We start from the raw sequence: 20,532 nt of genomic DNA, 5'->3' as shown, positions 1-20,532 counted from the left end.
CAATAAAGTGCTCACATGATTTGGGCGTTGAGGGACCCTTATATATATATTTTTTTAAACAGGTTCAAATAATGCATTTTATACCGAACTTTTTACATAACTTTGTTAATAGGCCACAGGCTCTGAAAGGGCACTGGCTGGTAGGGGTTTTTCCCCTCCTGTGCTGAAAATGCTTGAATACTATAGAATCATGACAAGGTCAGCTCGTCATAAGCACAGCGCAGGTAACGCCCATGACGAGCTGACCTTGTCATGAGCATGGAAGGGGTTAAACAATGTGAGAGAAACTGCACCTCTCACTGGTTGACCCCACTCAGGACATGTATCTCCAGTGTCCCCACAGAGATGGTTAAAACATAGGCACTCATCATGATGACCATCCCTCCCTGGCTGTTTGCTTTGTCCACTGGTGGACGTGATGAACTCCGAGTGAGGTCCAGCTCCCTGCGTCAGCCAAGCCGGATTATTGTAATGCTCTTCTCAAATCTCTCCTGGCCCTGTCTGATCCCCGGCAGACAAGGAACAGACAATAGGCAGGAGCTAATCCAGCTTTGTTGGCGCCCTCCTTGGTAAACAGAGGTATTTAAGACTCTGGTGCTCAGGACCTCCAGGGTTCTCAAGTGTCCCCTCCTTTGTGCCTCTGTCTGTAGATGTTGGTGCTCTTGTCCTAGAAGTTGCTCCTTTGGCGTTAGATAGTCTTCTCTTTGGAAGAAAACCCTGGATGTAATTCACCAAAATGCCAGGGCTAGAGATAGGGCAACACACACCCTTTGACCCAACAATGACATCACAGTGTTGACCCACTGCCCCACCGGTTGCACCTGAATACATTTCTATTGGCTGCTGAATGGCTGATAAAAGTGCCAAGATTGGTCACACAGAAAGTCGCCCTTAGATCCCCGTTCAGTTGCTGCTGCTTCCTTAAAAACCCCTGCCACAAGGAGGTAGCAAGAGTGTTAATCATGTACTACATTTACCACAATGCTTCTGGGTGAATTGTGTGCTGGTATCCCAGGCAGTGTGCTCCCTCCCCACTTTAGGGGTAGCAAGAGAAGTGCCAGGGGTACCAAAGAGCAAGCAAGGAGTAGCAGCTGCAGCCTCTGGCCTCCACGAATTGATGTCCACAGTGACCTTGTGCCAAGGCCTTTAAGAGTCACCTCCCATGCGCGGGTTCAAAGAAGTCACCTTTAAGCCATGGACAAGCAACCAATGCATGCCCCATCCCAGATCTAAACTGACCATTGCAACAAGTACAGGAGGCTCCTGGTGCTCAACAGTACTAGTCTGTTGAGCTCCACAATCTCCTGGACTCAAAGAAATCAGAGACATTTTCAAGAAAGTTGGGGAAATCTAACTGTGGTCTCTCATCTTGAAAAGGATCCCATTGAGTGAAAATGAAGTTCATGGTTATTCTCCCTAACCTGTCTACAACTGGCGCGTATAGATTTGACACTGGGTGCCAGTATCCATGAAAACTAGAGTTTCTTCCAGTCAAGGAGACCGTAACCAATTAAATTGTCTCCATTTATGTTACCATTGGCTCCCGACAGATCCAGCCCTGATTCTTGCTTCTCTGCAGCTTTGACATACTAGGCCTTGAAGCCTTGATCTCGCCTTCTGCTTTGAAGCTGATGGCACACCTTTCAAATTAATGGCTGATTTATCAGACCAGAGGAGGATGTCCTTACTTTGACTAAGGCTGTGAGGAAACTAAAAGAAAGTATAGGATAACAAGAACAGAAAATCAGCTGTACTTGAACTAATGTGTAGCCAGTGCTTAATTTGAGACGTGGTTTCCAGTGTTCGGTACCAGCAATTAATTGTCATCACCAACACTTATGACAGCTTGTCACATGGTGGCACTGTTTGTCTAAATTACAGATGAACACAACAGTTTCTTATTAATTCAATATAAATGAAAAATAATAATACCTGCCACTTAAGCAATTCTATTAGCTTTGGAGGCCTGGAATAGTCCGAATTGTCACACTTTTAGGTTGAGATGGGTAGTAGTTGTATTGGTTCTGTCATTGGAGCCGCTGGCAGGGTCAATGGGTGGTGCAACCTTCAGTGGGCTCCTGTCTAAGGCCCTGGTACTTATATTTTTACAAGTTAAGCACTGTGTGTAGTGCCACATGGCAACCCTAGTTACAAGAAGGGCTGAGCGAATTCCTGAGCTCAGTCAGTTTCAAGGAGATTACACCTTTTCCAGGAACGCATTCATGTGTACTGAAAAAAAGCAGGACCAGCAGGCAGTATGGCGCGTCAACCCAAGAATACGCGCAGGACCGCCTGCCCACAATTGGGTCACCAGGCCATGCCACAGCTTTTCTGGATGCCGCAACACCAGGTTGCAGATTCAGCAAATGTGATTGGTCGCCTTTTCAGTCACAAAAATAGATGCCTGTGTTAGAACCATTCTGATTGGCTGCTGATAATAAAGCAAACACACTGTACAGTGCAGAGAGATGCATGCAGCCAAACACAAAATCCACCCTTTTACTAACCAACGAGCCACATAAATAAATGCATACGGTATGTAAAACTCGTACCCATGATGCAGCCAGAGGTCTGAAAAATTCTCTCACTGTGACCACAGATGGCTTGATTCAGTGGAGTAGGAAGGGGGTGCGGTGGATGCGGCCCCCCCCCCCGGGTGTAATCACTGAGGGAGGTGACAAAATGGTAAAAATATGTGTTTTAAATTTTTGCCATTTTGTCAAGCTGGGGGTGACAAGAAATATCCGCACCGGGTACCACCTGACCTTGCTACGCCACCGGCTTGATTTACTACATCACTGAATGAAAGTCTGTTCTCCAATCAAACTTAAGATCTCTCAACCCAGAGCAGTCCACCAGATGCCCAAGATGAATTGTTCCAATGGACTTCATAAGCCCCACCCGCCAAGTTTGACATTGCAATAAAGGCACACTTCTTCCTGAACGCCCTTCAAGACTAACGAACTTGAACAAACCTACTACTTCCATTTATCTTTGCAAGAGTAGACATTTTGACAACAAATAAAACACCAACGCACATGCAAAGCTGTTTTTCCTTTTTTGTTTTATTTACAGTGCTGAAACAATATATATATATATGATGTATATAATATATATATATCATTAAAAAATGCACCTGTGCCTGAATTTACAAAAAAGTGACGATTCAAAAGGTTTGGTCCGTTCGTTAAAAAGGGAGTCCTTCCGGTTTGCGGACGCCAGTCTACGCACGTCCCAGCTATTGTATCTGCTGGAAAAAGAGCCGTAAGGGGTAGAGGGCACAGGGATTGGTGTGAAATATGGGAAATTACAACATCTCATTAAAAACACTCTTCTAATCTCGTTTAAAAATCCTGCTTGTGGAAGGGTGTGAGGGGACGGTTCATCATAAGGGGTAGGAGGGAAAGACAAAGATTGACAGAGTCACTCAGATTGGGGTCACTATGGTGTGATTGGAGAATATTATCTCACCAGATATATCATTACCTACTCATGAGTGAGAATCTACATACACCTCTTGAATACAATAACACAATGAACTCATTTTCCTAAAATTAATCCACATTAGGAAGCAGTCAGCATCCTGAAATAACTATTAAAATTGGAGGGCTTTACCCACGCACATAGAAACGCTGGGGTAGTGGCCCCCAAATTGCAAATGTTGTGGCGTCATGATTTCTGACCACTGCAGAGCCTTTGCCAGTATTTGTCAAATTGGTACGTTCAGTGAACCTGCTAGTTTCTGGATGAAAATGTAGGTTTATATCCAAGTCTTCCCAAATGTTTCTCTGGCCTTTAACATCCCTAACCAATGCCACTTTAGGCCAGATTAGCTGAACATAGGTTGACAATTGGAGGACATTAGCTGGCCTGTATGTTTTGTGGAAAAGGAGAAGTACTACTGGGTTGTCTCCTGGCAGGTTATTTCTTTAGATCCAGAATGGCAATAGATTGTGCTGGATCCTGGACCTGTTGGCCTCACTACAGATGATTACATCTTTGTGTACATCGCGTCTACCCTCGCTCAGCCATCAGGTGCACAATAGTCATAAAAAAGTGAACTACGCCAATGCGCTTGATGCTGCAGTGCCCACATACCAGCTAAATTGTCCCCACATGTACAGATCTCTACTAGGGTACACAATGTCGGCTTAAGGAGAAGAGCCTATGAAGAATAGCCTTAACTCGTCGAAGTGCTTGCTCATCAGATTCTTTTCAAAAGACAGACTCCCCCACAAACCGCCCAGACCTGACTTCTAGTTCTCCAACTGAAGAGTGAGGAACAATATAAAGCATTATCTTCAAATCTTTAAAAACCTCCTTGCCTGGGCTGGAGGCATTAATCTGGGCAATGCCAAGGTAAACATGATACACCCAACTGGGGTGGGACTGTGAGTGGATCACATTTTGCACAGCTGGTTAGGGAGGCGGTGAGGAGGATGGGGGGTGGCAGCTGCCTGGACCCGGATTTTAATATTCACTGTATGGTCTCTTTCTCTCATAAGAATAAGAGAAAGAAGTTAATTATTTAAGTGGGAAGCTTATTATTCTGTGGTGCTGCTGGTTTGATGCAGACAGCAGCCTTCCAGTAAAGGGAATTTGCTGCAAGTTCTTCAGTAATGAAAATAGTATGGGGTGGAAATATACCATTTATACACTGGGTGCATTGTACTCTTCCAGTTTAATACATTGAAGCGTAAAATGTCAAAAGAAGGTGTTGGACGAAATGATCTCAAGAGAAAATATTTGGGGAGTCCACAGTTAGCCAGACCGTGGTCAGCAGCTGTGAGGGGATCAGTGGGTTAGGATTTCAAGGGCGGAAGGATGGGAGTGGCGCGTTTAGGATATTTAGGGAAGGGAAGATGAAGGATGTACGTGTGTGTAGAATGTAGAAGGGATGGATGCCACGAGTAGATGCTCAGTTCGGACAAGGGAGTGTGGATAAGATGGTCGAGGTCATTAGACGTAGGAGAGAGTTGGAAGCGCCCTCAGGGATAGGAGGGATTTTTGGCCTTCTAAAGACTAGCATGTGACAGGCCTTCAGCTTGGTATTAGATGGTCAGGATGATTTGAAAGTGTTGAGAATCCTAAATCATAGAAATATTTGCAACCATTTTTTTGGTTGAGGGGGGGAGGCCCAGATGATCCACATTGCGTAGCTTTTGACCCGGAAAGCCTTGCGGCACCATGTCTTGATAATGTAGCCTCCTCTGCTGCACCCCTTCCCCCTCTCTCCTGCGACTGTGCATTGCTAGGGGTCTTGCTTGCCTGTTTCTCCTTCCCTCGCCTGCATTCTCCCCCTGCCTCTATGCACTCCGTGCTGCAGTACTTAGGTGCTGGCTTTTCTGGCACGTATGCTTCTAGGTCCCTCTTCTGAGTACAGTACTGTCGACGTCGTTACATTCCCGCCTTCCGCCTCCTCGCCCCTGTATGACTGTATGATGGCCATAACGTTCCATACTATTCACAAAATTACCTTCTAATCCCCCTCGTTAAGAGGCTGCCCTTGCTGTGGTTCTACTCATTCCATTCCAGCACAATCTGTGTCTTTCTATCCTAAAGGGCTGCCCCTTTGTAGTGGACTGGCTGAGCTTAATCAAACTTGAGCGCCACTCTGATGCTGTTCACTATAAGATCAGGATGAGGGTTTATTTTGGTGTCAAAGGTCAGGTGCTTTGAGGCAGCTTAAGGGTGGGTTGTTGGAAGAGGTGTGATGGTGGGACAAGATGGGTTTACAGGTGAGAGATTTAAGCAGGGAGTGGCCTGCGGATGGGACCTACAGAGGCATGGGAAAGTGGTCTGCGGGGAGTCTGCGGATAGGACAGGAGTGGAACACATGGTGGATTTGCATGGGTAAGAGTTTGAAGATATGGGATACAAGTGTTGGAGGGCTGGTGGTATTTCGTGTCAGGTGTATCTGAGAATGGGATGCGGGCGAGGACAAATATGGGATGGTCACACTGCTCAGGCATCGCTGGAGTCTCCATTCTCTGTCTTCTGTCTTTTTGAGTCCTGTTCGTCCTGTGGAAGGAGAGAGAAAGATAGAAGAGCATGGGTTAGAGCACAGACATGGGACTCCTCGAAGTGCAGCCCCTTGACGCGCCCTCCTTCAGTGGGAGCTGCCTAATGTGGGGCATTCAAGCCTCAATATGCACAGTTTGGTGTGTGTATGGAGGGGGACGAGTCCCACTTTACACCAATGGTAAGGAGGTGAATGTAGTGTGTGTATGCTACTATTGCAAAGGTGATTGTAAACAGTGTGGATGCTCCTGTTGAGCCCCTTAGGTGGCAGTGGTGGACTAGGTAAAGGGAGTGGGGGATCATTTACTTATGTCCCTGGGAACGCCATGGCGGTCTAATGTACTAAGCGGGCATGGCCTGCTTGTCAATGTGCCTTTACCAAGCAGAGAGATCATTGTAGCTGAAGTCTGTGCAGGTACAGAATGATCTGTGAGAGTGAAGGAACCAATCACAAGCCTCCTCTGCTCTCAGAATCCAGCTTCCCCTCCAGTCAAGCAGGTACAAAGCAATGCAAATTTCACAAGGTATTTACGGCCGGTGCAAAGGCAGTTTTCTGCTGGAAGGGGGCCCTTTTAACTGTACCAAAACCCCTCTGCACTGCTTTACGTCACTTTGAGTCCAGGAGGCCATACTGGGGAAATTAGTTCAAACACCCATTGCTTTTTATCAAAGTCTGCTTCCCTCTGTGTGAGGACGACAAGGCGGGGGCGGGGGGTGGGGGTGGGGGTGGGGGGGCTGAAGCTCTTTGAGCCCTGTGGGCGTTGCACGCCTGAGTACAGGAAACTACTTCCTGCACCGTGGTCCTCACGCGGAGGGAAGCAGGAAGTACCAAGCGCTGCAACTGATCCAGAAGAGGATGTGTATGTGCGCGCTCCTGCGTGCGCCTGCGGTGTCTGCAGAATCAGTGTTGCCAGATTGGGCTCGATCATGCACAATTGGGCTATATTTTTCCCGGTTGAGCGGTAAAATTTTGGTTTGTGCTAGTTGCCAGATTATAAATATATATACAGCACTACAGCAATATAGTTTGTTAAAGCACTTTATTAGACAAATATTTACTTGGCAGCCTGCTGCAAAATCAATTCCAATGCATTCACCGCCTGTTTGACGCTGTCCCTGCCCCTCCTACCTTAAATAGCAATATTGGGCTACTTTTTTGTTGGGTTTGGGCTATAGAAAGCTTTAAAAATCTGACAACTCTGAGCAGAACCCTGTCTGACATTCTAACCACCAACGTAAGGGGGAGGGAGAGGAGGGAGGGGATTACCGTGACAGTTTGTGTTTAAATCTGCGTGACTGACAAGGCCAGTTTGTGTTTCAATCTGTCTGTGCCTATCTCTGGTCAGACCTGTGTTCATGCCTTCGTGGCCACGTCAGCGATTGTAGTGTGTGTGCCTGTGACTAAGTGTCTGCGTATTTGTGATTGTCTATTTGTGAGTATCCTTTTCTGCTGGGTTGTGTATGCCTGCCCGGTTCTGTCTGTGCCAGGCTAGCTAAGGCAGAGTTGGAACAACAGTATTTAATTCGACAGAGCTCCGAAAAAAGCATGCCTGCTGTCTGTCCACCTCGCCACAATTGCTAGAGCTCTCGCTGAGACCTGGGTGTCTCATCAACCTGCCTGTGTCTGGGTCTTAAGCTCATGTCTGTCTCTGTCTGTCTCCTGGTTAGACCTCTTTCAGCCTCACTTAGACCTCAGTGTAAAGCCAAGAGCTGGCACCCTTCCTTGGGCAGGCTCGGGAGGGCAGGTGGCCCCTGGAGATGGATGGACCTCTCTCTGACCACAGAATCCCCCGGACATGGAACACGCCAGTGATATGGTAATAACGCGTCACCAACACACTAGTTCCCCGTCGTTACCTTGTTCTGCATTACAGCATTTCTTGAGCAGGTTAACCGAAAAAAACATACAATAATTGGGTTACCACCATTTTTTTTCTAGGATAAATATTATGGGGCAGATTTACAAGCCCCTTGCGCCACTTTCGCGTCTCTTTTAACATGGGGAAAAGTGGCGCAAGGGGCTTGTAAATCTGCCCCTATATGTCTGTCAGTTTGCCTAAGCTGCAGGAAGCGACCTTCAATGCACAGAGCCAGCAGCAGGCTCTCTCCCTTTGAGAAGTGTAAAGGCTGGGGGTTCTCCGCAAGCGAAGCTCTCTGGAGCAAGGGGTGGAGCTACAGGGAAGGGAGACCAGTTTCTATTTAAAGAAGGAAGATATGTCTAGCATCTTAATCTACAGCATTAAGTGGGATGTAGCTGTGTGCAGACACAGCGCCAGAGGATATTTAAACAACAGACGGGAGGCGAGAGGCCTTGGGAGCGTAGGAGCAGCGGGGTGGACAGATCAGAGTCCTATGGTGAAGGGATGAGACAGGAGCAAGGGGGATTGGTGCCCCGAAGGCAGGGCTTTAAGTGGGATGAAAAAACTGGGGGTCTCTCAAAGGGGTGTGGTCAATGTAATTGAGGGCGTGGCTTCAAAACACGTAAGATACAAATCTGTGTTTACAACAGTGTGCGGCTTGACTTTTATTTTGCTGTTTCTGTCATTGCGCCTAGATTTGTGTTACAAGTCACATCATACCTACAAGTCACGACTATTGACTTTGTCAATGGTTGCTATTTGCATAAGATAAATAAGCAGCAACTATGTGGCTTGTATATAATATTGAAAAAACTTCCACTTAAAGCCCTGGTGACACCACAACAATGTTGCTGCTCCTGAGTCTCAAAAAGAGAAAGAAAATCCAGAGAGAAAATGACTCTCGTTGAAGGATTTCTCTTCCCAACAACGCTCACCACGCACACATGGATCTCACTGCAGTCCAGAAAAAAAAACGGACCGCCTGTGCCAGGGCATAAAACAGAGCCCGATAGAGACCCGTTTCGAGGCTCCCTAAAAAAAACTGCTGGTGCTCAGACCCGGTGAGACCCGGCCCACTTAAAGCTCTGCCTGAAGGGACACCGGGCCTGTGGAGTGCTCAGAGCCTCATTTGAGTTCCTCACCTCGTCCTCCGCCGACCTCTTCACAGCATGGCTTTCATAGTCATCGTCTTCGTCTTCCTCATCTACGTCATCATCTGAAAAAATATAAACTGAGAAGTAAGGGGACGAACTTTGGCGCAGACACAAAAAAAACAAGCATTTGCAATGAAATAGGTCTCGCATTTACGAGAGTTTGAGCTACTGGCAATGCAATAGCTCAAACTCTCGCAAATGCAAGACCTATTGCATTGGAAATATTTTTTTGTTTTCTAGTGCCCTTGAGGCGCTTTCACATTTATGGAGGCCGAGCTACTTTCTTTGGTTCTTTTTTTGTACAAGCCCCCTTGCCGCAGTTTTGCTTTAATAGCGGCCGTGCACCTTTCCTTAAACCCGGCTCTTCTAATGAAAGGGGCGTGGCTTTCATGCACGTGACAGTGCGCATGGGGCTTTGACAACAAAAAACACATATTTGCAATAGGTCTCGCATTTCCGAGAGTTTAAGCTATTGGCATTTACAATGCCAATAACTCAAACTCTCCTAAATGCGAGACCTATTGCATTGCCAAGAAGCAGCCGCCATTGTCCCGGCTGCTTGAAAAGTGAAAGCGCGCATGGCACGCTGAATGTAAGGAAAGCACGTCGTGCCTGCAGTAGGACAAAACCCATTAAAGAAAATAGTGCTTACAGAGGAAATAAAACATACAGTGCAGCAACAGAAGTAAAAGGGCTAGTCCTCTTGGGAGGTTTCAGACTAAGACAAGGCTAAGAACTAAGCAGGGACTAACAAGGCAATTAAGGACTCAGAAGCCAGCATTTACAAAGGACAGTGACACAAGCCAATGAAAAATATGGGCGGAGCGTCAGATCCCTCACTCAATACAGCATGCCTCGCAGAGCAGCGCATGCGCTGCCCGGGCTCGACCTAAAAAAGATGCGCAAAGAGAGGAAGCAGTGCAAGCTGCCCACACATATCACCGGTGCATGCTAAGCGGGGGTACATGCTTCCCTCACATGTAGAAAAGATGCAGCGAGGCCAGCAGCAGCCTTCTGAACTGCATTGTATCGTAATTGCATTTCTTTAGTATTTACTACACCTGATGAGGTGTTGAAGCGCTTTATTACAAGTAGCATGCAACTCTGGGACCCAGGGTGGGTGAATAATGTAGTAGATTTGTTTTGTTCTCAAAAAAATACAAACACATAAACACACCCAAACTCTAGTTTCAGTGTGGCAGCAGCTTACTTTAAGAAAGGGTGCAGCAGCACCAGGCTTCACTCACAGCTGGAGAAGAGGCAAAGCCAGGGCAGCAGCTGGCATCCCTCACACACAAAGCATTCACAGCCCATGGAGCTGCAGTGGAAGCATCCCTCGAGCCAACAAGCTGAAGAGTGACGCCAAGGCTCTCCCCAGGTACAGCAGACCACCACCTACCCTCTCACAGACAAGGCCAGTGCATGACAGGCAGCAGCAGTGTAGGAGTCTCTCCCTCACTCTCTCTCTCTGAGGTAATCCCTGCATCCTGTCTTGTCCCCTCACCTCAGTGCAGCAGGTGAACTGGCACCAGGACCAGGGGTGAAAGGTCCTCTGCACTTCTGTTCTGGCTGCATTTTACTTGAGACCTAGGATGATGGCATTTGCTGGTCTTAGTATATCCCCTGACACCCTTCTTGCCCACGGGCACGGGTTTACCCAAAGGCAGAAGCCCACAGCTTTAGAGGGACCAGAGTCGCTGGCCAGGATGTGCCACCAACACGCCAACGCCTCGCGACATACCGAAAGATACAGACCACCATTTACCATTGTGTGCATCCCATCATGCACACCGCTTTGAGGGGCAGAGTTCTGCTTTACCCGCCGGAGCTGACTCCAAGCTTTGTACCTTCCATGAACCTGCGATAGAATCACAACACATGAATGGAACTTGGAACAGAAGCCACATAGCGGTGCCACCTCCCAGGTCCTTGGAAGAACCAATATCCACTCCCAGACCTGCAGTCAGTGCCTCTGGAGGCGCTCTCTTGATCTCTGCAGTCAGTGCCTCTGGAGGCGCTCTCTTGCTCTCTGCAGTCTGTGCCTATGGAGGCGCTCTCTTGCTCTCTGCAGTCTGTGCCTATGGAGGCGCTCTCTGCAGTCAGTGCCTCTGGAGGCGCTCTCTTGCTCTGTGCAGTCGGTGCCTCTGGAGGCGCTCTCTTGCTCTGCGCAGTCAGTGCCTCTGGGGGCGCTCTCTTGCTCTGTGCAGTTGGTGCCTCTGGAGGCGCTCTCTTGCTCTCTGTAGTCAGTACCTCTGGAGGCGCTCTCTTGCTCTGTGCAGTCAGTGCCTCTGGAGGCGCTCTCTTGGTGTGTGCAGTCAGTGCCTCTGGAGGCGCTCTCTTGATCTGTGCCGTCAGTGCCTCTGGAGGCGCTCTCTTGCTGTGTGCAGTCAGTGCCTCTGGAGGCGCTCTCTTGGTGTGTGCAGTCAGTGCCTCTGGAGGCGCTCTCTTGGTGTGTGCAGTCAGTGCCTCTGGAGGCGCTCTCTTGGTGTGTGCAGTCAGTGCCTCTGGAGGCGCTCTCTTGGTGTGTGCAGTCAGTGCCTCTGGAGGCGCTCTCTTGCTCTCTGTAGTCAGTACCTCTGGAGGCGCTCTCTTGGTGTGTGCAGTCAGTGCCTCTGGAGGCGCTCTCTTGTTCTGTGTAGTCAGTGCCTCTGGAGGCGCTCTCTTGGTGTGTGCAGTCAGTGCCTCTGGAGGCGCTCTCTTGCTCTCTGTAGTCAGTACCTCTGGATGCGCTCTCTTGGTGTGTGCAGTCAGTGCCTCTGGAGGCGCTCTCTTGTTCTGTGTAGTCAGTGCCTCTGGAGGCGCTCTCTTGGTGTGTGCAGTCAGTGCCTCTGGAGGTGCTCTCTTGGTGTGTGCAGTCAGTGCCTCTGGAGGCGCTCTCTTGGTGTGTGCAGTCAGTGGCTCTGGAGGCGCTCTCTTGGTGTGTGCAGTCAGTGCCTCTGGAGGCGCTCTCTTGCTCTCTGTAGTCAGTACCTCTGGAGGCGCTCTCTTGTTGTGTGCAGTCAGTGCCTCTGGAGGCGCTCTCTTGGTGTGTGCAGTCAGTGCCTCTGGAGGCGCTCTCTTGCTCTCTGTAGTCAGTACCTCTGGAGGCGCTCTCTTGCTCTGTGCAGTCAGTGCCTCTGGAGGCGCTCTCTTGGTGTGTGCAGTCAGTGCCTCTGGAGGCGCTCTCTTGATCTGTGCCGTCAGTGCCTCTGGAGGCGCTCTCTTGCTCTCTGTAGTCAGTGCCTCTGGAGGCGCTCTCTTGGTGTGTGCAGTCAGTGCCTCTGGAGGCGCTCTCTTGCTCTCTAGTCAGTACCTCTGGAGGCGCTCTCTTGGTGTGTGCAGTCAGTGCCTCTGGAGGCGCTCTCTTGTTCTGTGTAGTCAGTGCCTCTGGAGGCGCTCTCTTGGTGTGTGCAGTCAGTGCCTCTGGAGGCGCTCTCTTGGTGTGTGCAGTCAGTGCCTCTGGAGGCGCTCTCTTGGTGTGTGCAGTCAGTGCCTCTGGAGGCGCTCTCTTGCTCTCTGTAGTCAGTACCTCTGGAGGCGCTCTCTTGGTGTGTGCAGTCAGTGCCTCTGGAGGCGCTCTCTTGCTCTCTGTAGTCAGTACCTCTGGAGGCGCTCTCTTGGTGTGTGCAGTCAGTGCCTCTGGAGGCGCTCTCTTGGTCTGTGCAGTCAGTGCCTCTGGAGGCGCTCTCTTGCTCTCTGCGGTCAGTGCCTCTGGAGGCGCTCTCTTGCTGTGTGCGGTCAGTGCCTCTGGAGGCGCTCTCTTGCTCTCTGCGGTCAGTGCCTCTGGAGGTGCTCTCTTGGTGTGTGCAGTCAGTGCCTCTGGAGGCGCTCTCTTGGTGTGTGCAGTCAGTGGCTCTGGAGGCGCTCTCTTGGTGTGTGCAGTCAGTGCCTCTGGAGGCGCTCTCTTGCTCTCTGTAGTCAGTACCTCTGGAGGCGCTCTCTTGGTGTGTGCAGTCAGTGCCTCTGGAGGCGCTCTCTTGGTCTGTGCAGTCAGTGCCTTTGGAGGCGCTTTCTTGCTCTCTGCGGTCAGTGCCTCTGGAGGCGCTCTCTTGCTGTGTGCGGTCAGTGCCTCTGGAGGCGCTCTCTTGCTCTCTGCGGTCAGTGCCTCTGGAGGCGGTTGGATAGTCAGTAACTCTGGAGGTGCTAAGAGGGCGCCCTTTACCAAGGGATTGCGTCGAACAGTGCCCTCTCCTGTGATGGGGTCTCTGGGACCCTCCGTGCCACTGACACAGAAGCTCCCTGGTTGTGCCAGTCACCTGGGTGGCCACTGCCATCGCACCTCCAAAGATCTATTTAATTGTGTGCACCTGTCAATAATGTGATGCAGGCAAAAAGGTAAAGATGCTGCCTCGTTTCCATGGAGACCGCAACCTCCATGCATATGAGGGCACACCCACATATATGGGGGCGGTGTGATTTGTGCGCCTGCGTAATGTGCATTCCTGAATGATTTACGCAATAGTTTCTGCGGCCCTTTCGGTGATACAGAAGTGGACTTAGATGCGAGGAGCAGGCGCACTTATTGATGTTCAGGCCGCAGAACTGCTGCCGTGAGTTCCCTAAACACAGACCTGATTGAGAGCAGGCAGAATAAGGACAGGCGGCACTCACCACGGGCCCGATTCACAGAACTAACTTAGGACAAAATCCTAAACTTACTACTTTTGGTATTCACAGAAGGCATTTAGTAGTAGTAAAGTTAGGATTTTGCCTTAAGTTTGACTTAAGACAGACTTAAGACAGACTTAAGTTAGGATTCTAACTTTACTACTACTAAGTGCCTTCTGTGAATACCAAAAGTAGTACATTTAGGATTTTGTCTTAAATTAGTGCTCTGAATCGGCCCCACAGATCTGATAGAGAACAGGCAGAATCAGGGCAGGCTACACACAGACCTAATTAAGAACACACAGGGGCAGCTCCTCCCAATGATAATAAAACATTTTTATTGTAATTTTATTATTATCCTGCAGGCTGGGAGCCGAGGGAGGGGCGTGGCCTCCCAGCCTGACGTTGCAGCAGCAGCACCAGGAAGGGGGAGAGTGGTGGGCACTGCCAAGGGCTCATGAGGGTTTGGCCAGCCCTATGGGGCCGGCCAAACCATCACACGCACTGAGCCTTTCTCCATGAGCTGTGTTGTACAGCTGGGTGGAGAAACCAGCACAGGCTCTCAGTCTCTGTCTGAGCGCCGAACCGAGGTGCTCAGACCAATCCCAGCACAGCTCACAGCATGCGAGCAGCGCTGGGATTGGGAGCTGGGAGCATGCAGAGTGTGCAGCAGGCTCCTGACAAGGACGTGAGGATCCGGGGCAAGGTGGCGGCAATTGGAGTAGGTACGTTTTATTTTCTTTAAACATGTTTTTTTTGTGTTCCCCTCCCCCGCTCTACCACTTCGCAGTGTGAGTGGCCGCTACTGGCGAACAGGCAGTATCAGGATAGGCTACACTCACACAGACCTGATCCAGCCCCATCAGCTGCAGTGCATGCTTCCACTGCACACAGAACGCGTGCATTCGTATAGAGCCGGCGTGCAAGCTTCCCACACATAGAACAGGTAAGACAAAGGCAGCAGTAGTGCAAGCTTCCCACACACAGAAAGAGCACTGCACAGGCAGATGCAGAATACTTTGTGCACACAAACAAATACCACACATGCTGCAGCAGGTCAAGCTTCTTTCGCATGCACACATACAGCACAAAAGGGAGCGTTGCCGGCTCTAGTATCCACAGAAAATATACAGCACAGCAGCATCGGGATAAGCTTTTCACACATGGAGTAACTACAACAAGGGTAGCTGCAGCTAATGTTTTCGTACAGAACAGGTACATACGTACCAATGCAAGATACGCTTTCATTGCAAACAGAAGGTGCAGCGCATGGAGAGGTAGGATGAGTTTCCTTCGAAGATGACAAGTGCAGCACGTAGAGATATATGACGAGCTTCTCTCACACAAGGAACAGGTGCAGCACATAGTGCTGCAGGACAAGCTTCTTTCACACAAGGAACAGGTGCTGCACATAGTGCTGCAGGACAAGCTTCTCTCACACAAGGGACAGGTGCTGCACATAGTGCTGCAGGACAAGCTTCTCTAGCACAGAAAACAGGGGCAGCACGTAGAGATATATGACAATCTTCTCTCACAAAAGGAACAGGTGCTGCACATAGTGCTGCAGGACAAGCTTCTGTCACACAAGGAACAGGTGCAGCACATAGTGCTGCAGGACAAGCTTCTCTCACACAAGGAACAGGTGCTGCACATAGTGCTGCAGGACAAGCTTCTTTCACACAAGGAACAGGTGCTGCACATAGTGCTGCAGGACAAGCTTCTTTCACACAAGGAACAGGTGCTGCACATAGTGCTGCAGGACAAGCTTCTCTCACACAAGGGACAGGTGCTGCACATAGTGCTGCAGGACAAGCTTCTTTCACACAAGGAACAGGTGCTGCACATAGTGCTGCAGGACAAGCTTCTTTCACACAAGGAACAGGTGTTGCACATAGTGCTGCAGGACAAGCTTCTGTCACACAAGGAACAGGTGCTGCACATAGTGCTGCAGGACAAGCTTCTTTCACACAAGGAACAGGTGTTGCACATAGTGCTGCAGGACAAGCTTCTGTCACACAAGGAACAGGTGCTGCACATAGTGCTGCAGGACAAGCTTCTTTCACACAAGGAACAGGTGTTGCACATAGTGCTGCAGGACAAGCTTCTGTCACACAAGGAACAGGTGCTGCACATAGTGCTGCAGGACAAGCTTCTTTCACACAAGGAACAGGTGCTGCACATAGTGCTGCAGGACAAGCTTCTTTCACACAAGGAACAGGTGCTGCACATAGTGCTGCAGGACAAGCTTCTCTCACACAAGGGACAGGTGCTGCACATAGTGCTGCAGGACAAGCTTCTCTAGCACAGAAAACAGGGGCAGCACATAGAGATATATGACAATCTTCTCTCACAAAAGGAACAGGTGCTGCACATAGTGCTGCAGGACAAGCTTCTGTCACACAAGGAACAGGTGCAGCACATAGTGCTGCAGGACAAGCTTCTCTCACACAAGGAACAGGTGCTGCACATAGTGCTGCAGGACAAGCTTCTTTCAGCAAAAGGAACAGATGCTGCACATAGTGCTGCAGGACAAGCTTCTTTCACACAAGGAACAGGTGCTGCACATAGTGCTGCAGGACAAGCTTCTCTCACACAAGGGACAGGTGCTGCACATAGTGCTGCAGGACAAGCTTCTCTCACACAGGCAACAGGTGCAGCGCGTAGAGATGAAGGAAAGCTTCTCTCACAAAGCCAACAGGTGCAGCGCATAGAGATGCAAGACAAGCTTCTCTCATACAGTGAATAGGTGCAGCGTGTAGAGCTGCAGGACAAGCGTCTCTCACACAGAGAACAGGTGCAGCGCGTAAAGATGCAGGACAAGCTTCTCTCACACAGAGAACAGGTGCAGCGCGTAAAGATGCAGGACAAGCTTCTCTCACACAGAGAACAGGTGCAGTGCGTAATAATGCAGGTAAAGCTTCTCTCACACAGAGAACAGTGCAGCGCGTAATGATGCAGGACAAGCTTCTCTCACACGGACAACAGGAGCAGCTCTTTGAAATGCAGGGCAAGCTTCTCCCACACAAAGAACAGGTGCAGCACGTAAAGGTGGAGGACAAGCTTCTCTCACACAGTGAACAGGTGCAGCGCCTAGAGACGCAGGACAAGCTTCTCTCACACAGAAAACAGGTGCAGCACGTAAAGGTGGAGGACAAGCTTCTCTCACACAGAGAACAGGTGCAGCGCGTAGAGGTGGAGGACAAGCTTCTCTCACACAGAGAACAGGTGCAGCGCGTAGATGTGCAGGACAAGCTTCTCTCACACAGTGAACAGGTGCAGCGCCTAGAGACGCAGGACAAGCTTCTCTCACAGAAAACAGGAGCAGCACGTAGAGGTGCAGGAAAAGCTTCTCTCACGCAGAAAACAGGAGCAGCACGTAGAGCGGCAGGACAAGCTTCTCTCACACAGAGGACATATGTAGCACGTAGAGGTGCAGGACAAGCTTCTCTCACACAGAGAACAGGTGCAGCGCGTAGAGACGCAGGACAAGCTTCTCTCACACGGACAACAGGGGCATCGCTTTAAAATGCAGGGCAAGCTTCTCTCACGCAGAGGACATATGTAGCACGTAGTGATGCAGGACAAGCTTCTCTCGCACAGTGAACAGGCACAGCGCGTAGGAATGCAGATCAAGCTTCTCACCCAGACAGCAGGTGCAGCGCCTAGAGACGCAGGACAAGCTTCCTTCACACACTTCCCACAACAGTGGTTTTTAGGTGAGGCCATAAACTAAGCCTCCATGCCCGTTCAAACCTTGGCCTCTTTTCTGCCCCGCAGCAGGGTTGCCTTACCATCTTCCTCCGGATCATCATCTTCCTCGTGGTGCTCTACGTATTCGTCCTCCGCACCATTCTCTTCCTCCTGCAGAAGGACAAACAGAGGCGAGCTAGTGGCAAGGGCTTGAGATGACAAAACCAAAAACATAAGAAGACGGATGGAGGGCAGAGGGTAAGCAGATGGGGCGGTATGCCAGCCAGAGGGGGGTATGCCGGCGACTAGGGTAGGAACGGAGAGAACCCTCTCATCGACTAGGAGCACCCCATTCAAATGTATTTTTTTGAGATTTTAAGTCATTTATAGAGACATGTTCAAACTCCACGTGGAAATCGTGAGACAAATAGATTTTAGGAGGGACACAGAAGGGGCACGCATACACGTAGGTTTTACTAAAGTCTCAGAACCACCTTGGCCACTTTTAATTACCCTTGAAGCAGGGAGTGTCTGTAGGGTGTGGGGGGGTCTTCTCACCTCGTGTGGCAGCTGCTTCTTCTTGTCTTTCTTGCTGCTTTTGTCCACCACCTTCTCCTTCTTCTCTTTCAGGTCCTGGATGAATGAGAGAAATATATGGTGTGAGCTCCAGAGGGAGAGAGGGGAGATTAAAAAAACACATGGACAATATCCGGGGTGAGAGCAACACCTCGAGCGAGAGAGAACCAGGCAGAGAGAGAGACAGAGAGCAACGGGAGAGATTGCTTGAGGTGCACAGAGCTTCAGAAAGAGGTGCAGGGCGAGAGGGCGAGGGGTGGGAGAGTGGAGAAGGGCAGAGAGAGCTGCAAAGAGGTGGGAGAGGGCAGGTGCAGGCGAGAGAAGAAAGACAGGGAGAGACCTGCAGACAGGTGAGGAGACAGAATGGAGGGGGTAGGGTTGGAAGTGGCCAGACGAAGGGGGGAGAATAATAGGGAAAGAACTGGCTAGCGGTGGAAGACGGGAGCAGAGGAACTGTAGGTAAAGGCAGTGCTTAATTTGAGCCGGTGGTTCCCGGTGCTCAGTACCAGCCAGCACTTAATTGCCAACACCGGCGCTTGTGACAGTCTGCCACAAGGTGGCACTATCTGGCAAATTTAGAGATGAGCACAACAACAGGTAATTATTAATTCAAAATACATTAAAAATGACTGCAACCTGCCGCCCAATCCATTCTTGTAGCTTTGGCGCCTGGAATAGTCTGAATTGTCACACTTGTATGAGTGTGAGGATTAGTGCTTCATTGGCAGCGACGGCAGGGGCAACGTGTGGAGCAAGCTGCAGTGGCCTCCAGACAAGGGCCCTGGCACTTATTTTTTTTTACAAATTAAGCACTGGATAATGGTAAGGGACGAAGATAGGAGAGCGAAGAGGAGGAGGAAGATACATTTATGAAGGTAAGAGAGAGAGGGAGAGGAAAGAATAGGTAGGATGAAGGAGAATTAGAGGAAAGGAGAAGAGCTGTCTATGTGGGAGAATGGAGAGAGAGAACCTGACTGCCAAAAGGTGAGAGTGTGGAAGGAGGAAGAGAGAGAAGAGAAGACGAGGATTAGAACTTCAGAGAGATGGGAGGAAGGAAGGAAGAGTACAGAGATGAGGGGAAAGGAGGTAGAAGAAATAAAAGAAGGACCATAGAAAGAGAAGAAAGAGAATGGCTAGAGGGTGATTGGAAAGGAAAAGGGAGGGTGGAGTTGCTGTGAAATAGGGAGAGGAGATGCGAGCGGGTTTTAAGGTGGAGAGGGTGAGAGAGGACACGGAAAGACTCCAGGAAGATGTATTCATCTCTTGCTTGCATTGGAGCAGTGGGGTTTATATAAAGGAGACAGCTGAACACAGCCATAGGGATGCCAAAATCCTGGGAAGAACCAGACACAGGGGCCATTTTGTCTGTGCCAGCACACTCAGTGCTTTGAATGGGCCAGTAGTCACCGGTATTGAGTACCGGCACTTCCACATTTTCTAGCCCTCAGAGCCGGTACTTTTCTCTTCTCAGGGAGAGTACCGGTACCCTGATTGGTGGCACGGCAGGCTCAGGTTCCGTATCCCCTACAACGCAGGACAGATGCCGCTCTGCTTCCGCGTCTCGCAATCACACTGAGCCATGAAGCCGGCTTTTGCAGACACGCTGGTAAAGTCCAGAGGCGCCCCCTGCAATTCCGCACACTGCAGGGGGGCGCCACACCAAAGGGACGGGGAGTGGGGGGGTGCGGGGGCGCGGCTGAGCTCGTTGCCAGGGCCGGTTTTCGGCCGATTTTGTTACAGGGACGATTTTGCAGCTTCTAACACCCCCACTCCCTGGAAAGAGGTAATCCTGGCTTTAAGCTGTAAGAGGATCACCTGAAATAGACGAGGCGACTTAGGAGGTTTAGGCCTCAGTCCCCCAGTGGCCTTCTGTCCCTGCCTGACAACTCACCTGCCCATCGCTGCCTGCTGTCTATCTTTGTCTGCTGTCTATCTGTGTCTGTCTGTCCTTGCATCTGTCCGTCATTGTTTCTGTCCCCCCATTCCTCAGCCCCTTCTGTCCCTGTCTGACAACTCACTTGCCCTTCTCTGCCTGCTGTCTGACCATGTCTCTGTCTGTCCATACATCTGTCTATCACTGTCGCAGCACTCCCATGCGTCAATCCCTTCTGTCTTTGTCTGACAACCCACCTGAATATCTGTGTGTCCCTGTGTGTCTGTTGTTCACTGCCGCTGTCCTTCCAGGTGTCTGCCCCCTTCTTACTTGGTCTAACAACCCATGACTGCCTGTCTTCTGCCACTGTCCATTACAACCTCTGTCTGTCAGCCTGTCCTGATGTTTGTCCTTCCTTGGCTCTGTCCCCTTGACTGGCAGCCTCCTTTGGTCCTGGCCTGACAGTCCGTTTGCCCTTCTATGTCTGCCTGCCTATTCCGTGTCTGTCTGTCTGCTTTTACATCTGTCCATCCCTGCCCCTCTGGGTGTCCCCTCCCTTCTGCCCTTGCCTGAAAGCCCCCTACCGTTCTGTCTGCCTAATTTCACTGCCTATTCCCTTCTCTGTCTGCCTGCCCTTGCACTTGCCCCTTATCCTCTGACAGCCCCTCTGTCATTCTCGGTCTGACTGCCTCTTTCCACTGTCCATTGCTGCCTCTGTCTATCTATCTCTGTATCCAGACATCTTTTGTCTCTGTGCTTTCTGCTGTCAGAG

The 20,532-nt window shown here is 50.1% G+C and overlaps 1 protein-coding gene across 1 annotated transcript in view; it reads right to left on the bottom strand.

Moving 5' to 3' along the window:
• Positions 1-3,047: 3,047 nt before the first annotated feature.
• The window catches only part of PTMS (parathymosin), a 41,290-nt gene continuing 23,805 nt past the window's right edge, over positions 3,048-20,532 (bottom strand). The window contains exons 2-5 of the mRNA XM_086932915.1: positions 17,870-17,944; positions 17,413-17,482; positions 9,023-9,096; positions 3,048-6,021 (exon numbers count right to left, since the gene is read on the bottom strand). Coding sequence (XP_086789041.1) covers positions 5,965-6,021; positions 9,023-9,096; positions 17,413-17,482; positions 17,870-17,944 — 276 coding nt within the window. The 3' untranslated portion in view covers positions 3,048-5,964. The remainder of the gene's footprint in view (positions 6,022-9,022; positions 9,097-17,412; positions 17,483-17,869; positions 17,945-20,532) is intronic.

Source organism: Lissotriton vulgaris, chromosome 7, assembly GCF_964263255.1.
Source record: "Lissotriton vulgaris chromosome 7, aLisVul1.2, whole genome shotgun sequence".
Lineage (NCBI taxonomy): Eukaryota > Metazoa > Chordata > Amphibia > Caudata > Salamandridae > Lissotriton > Lissotriton vulgaris.
This window is presented reverse-complemented; position numbering and strand designations above follow the sequence as displayed.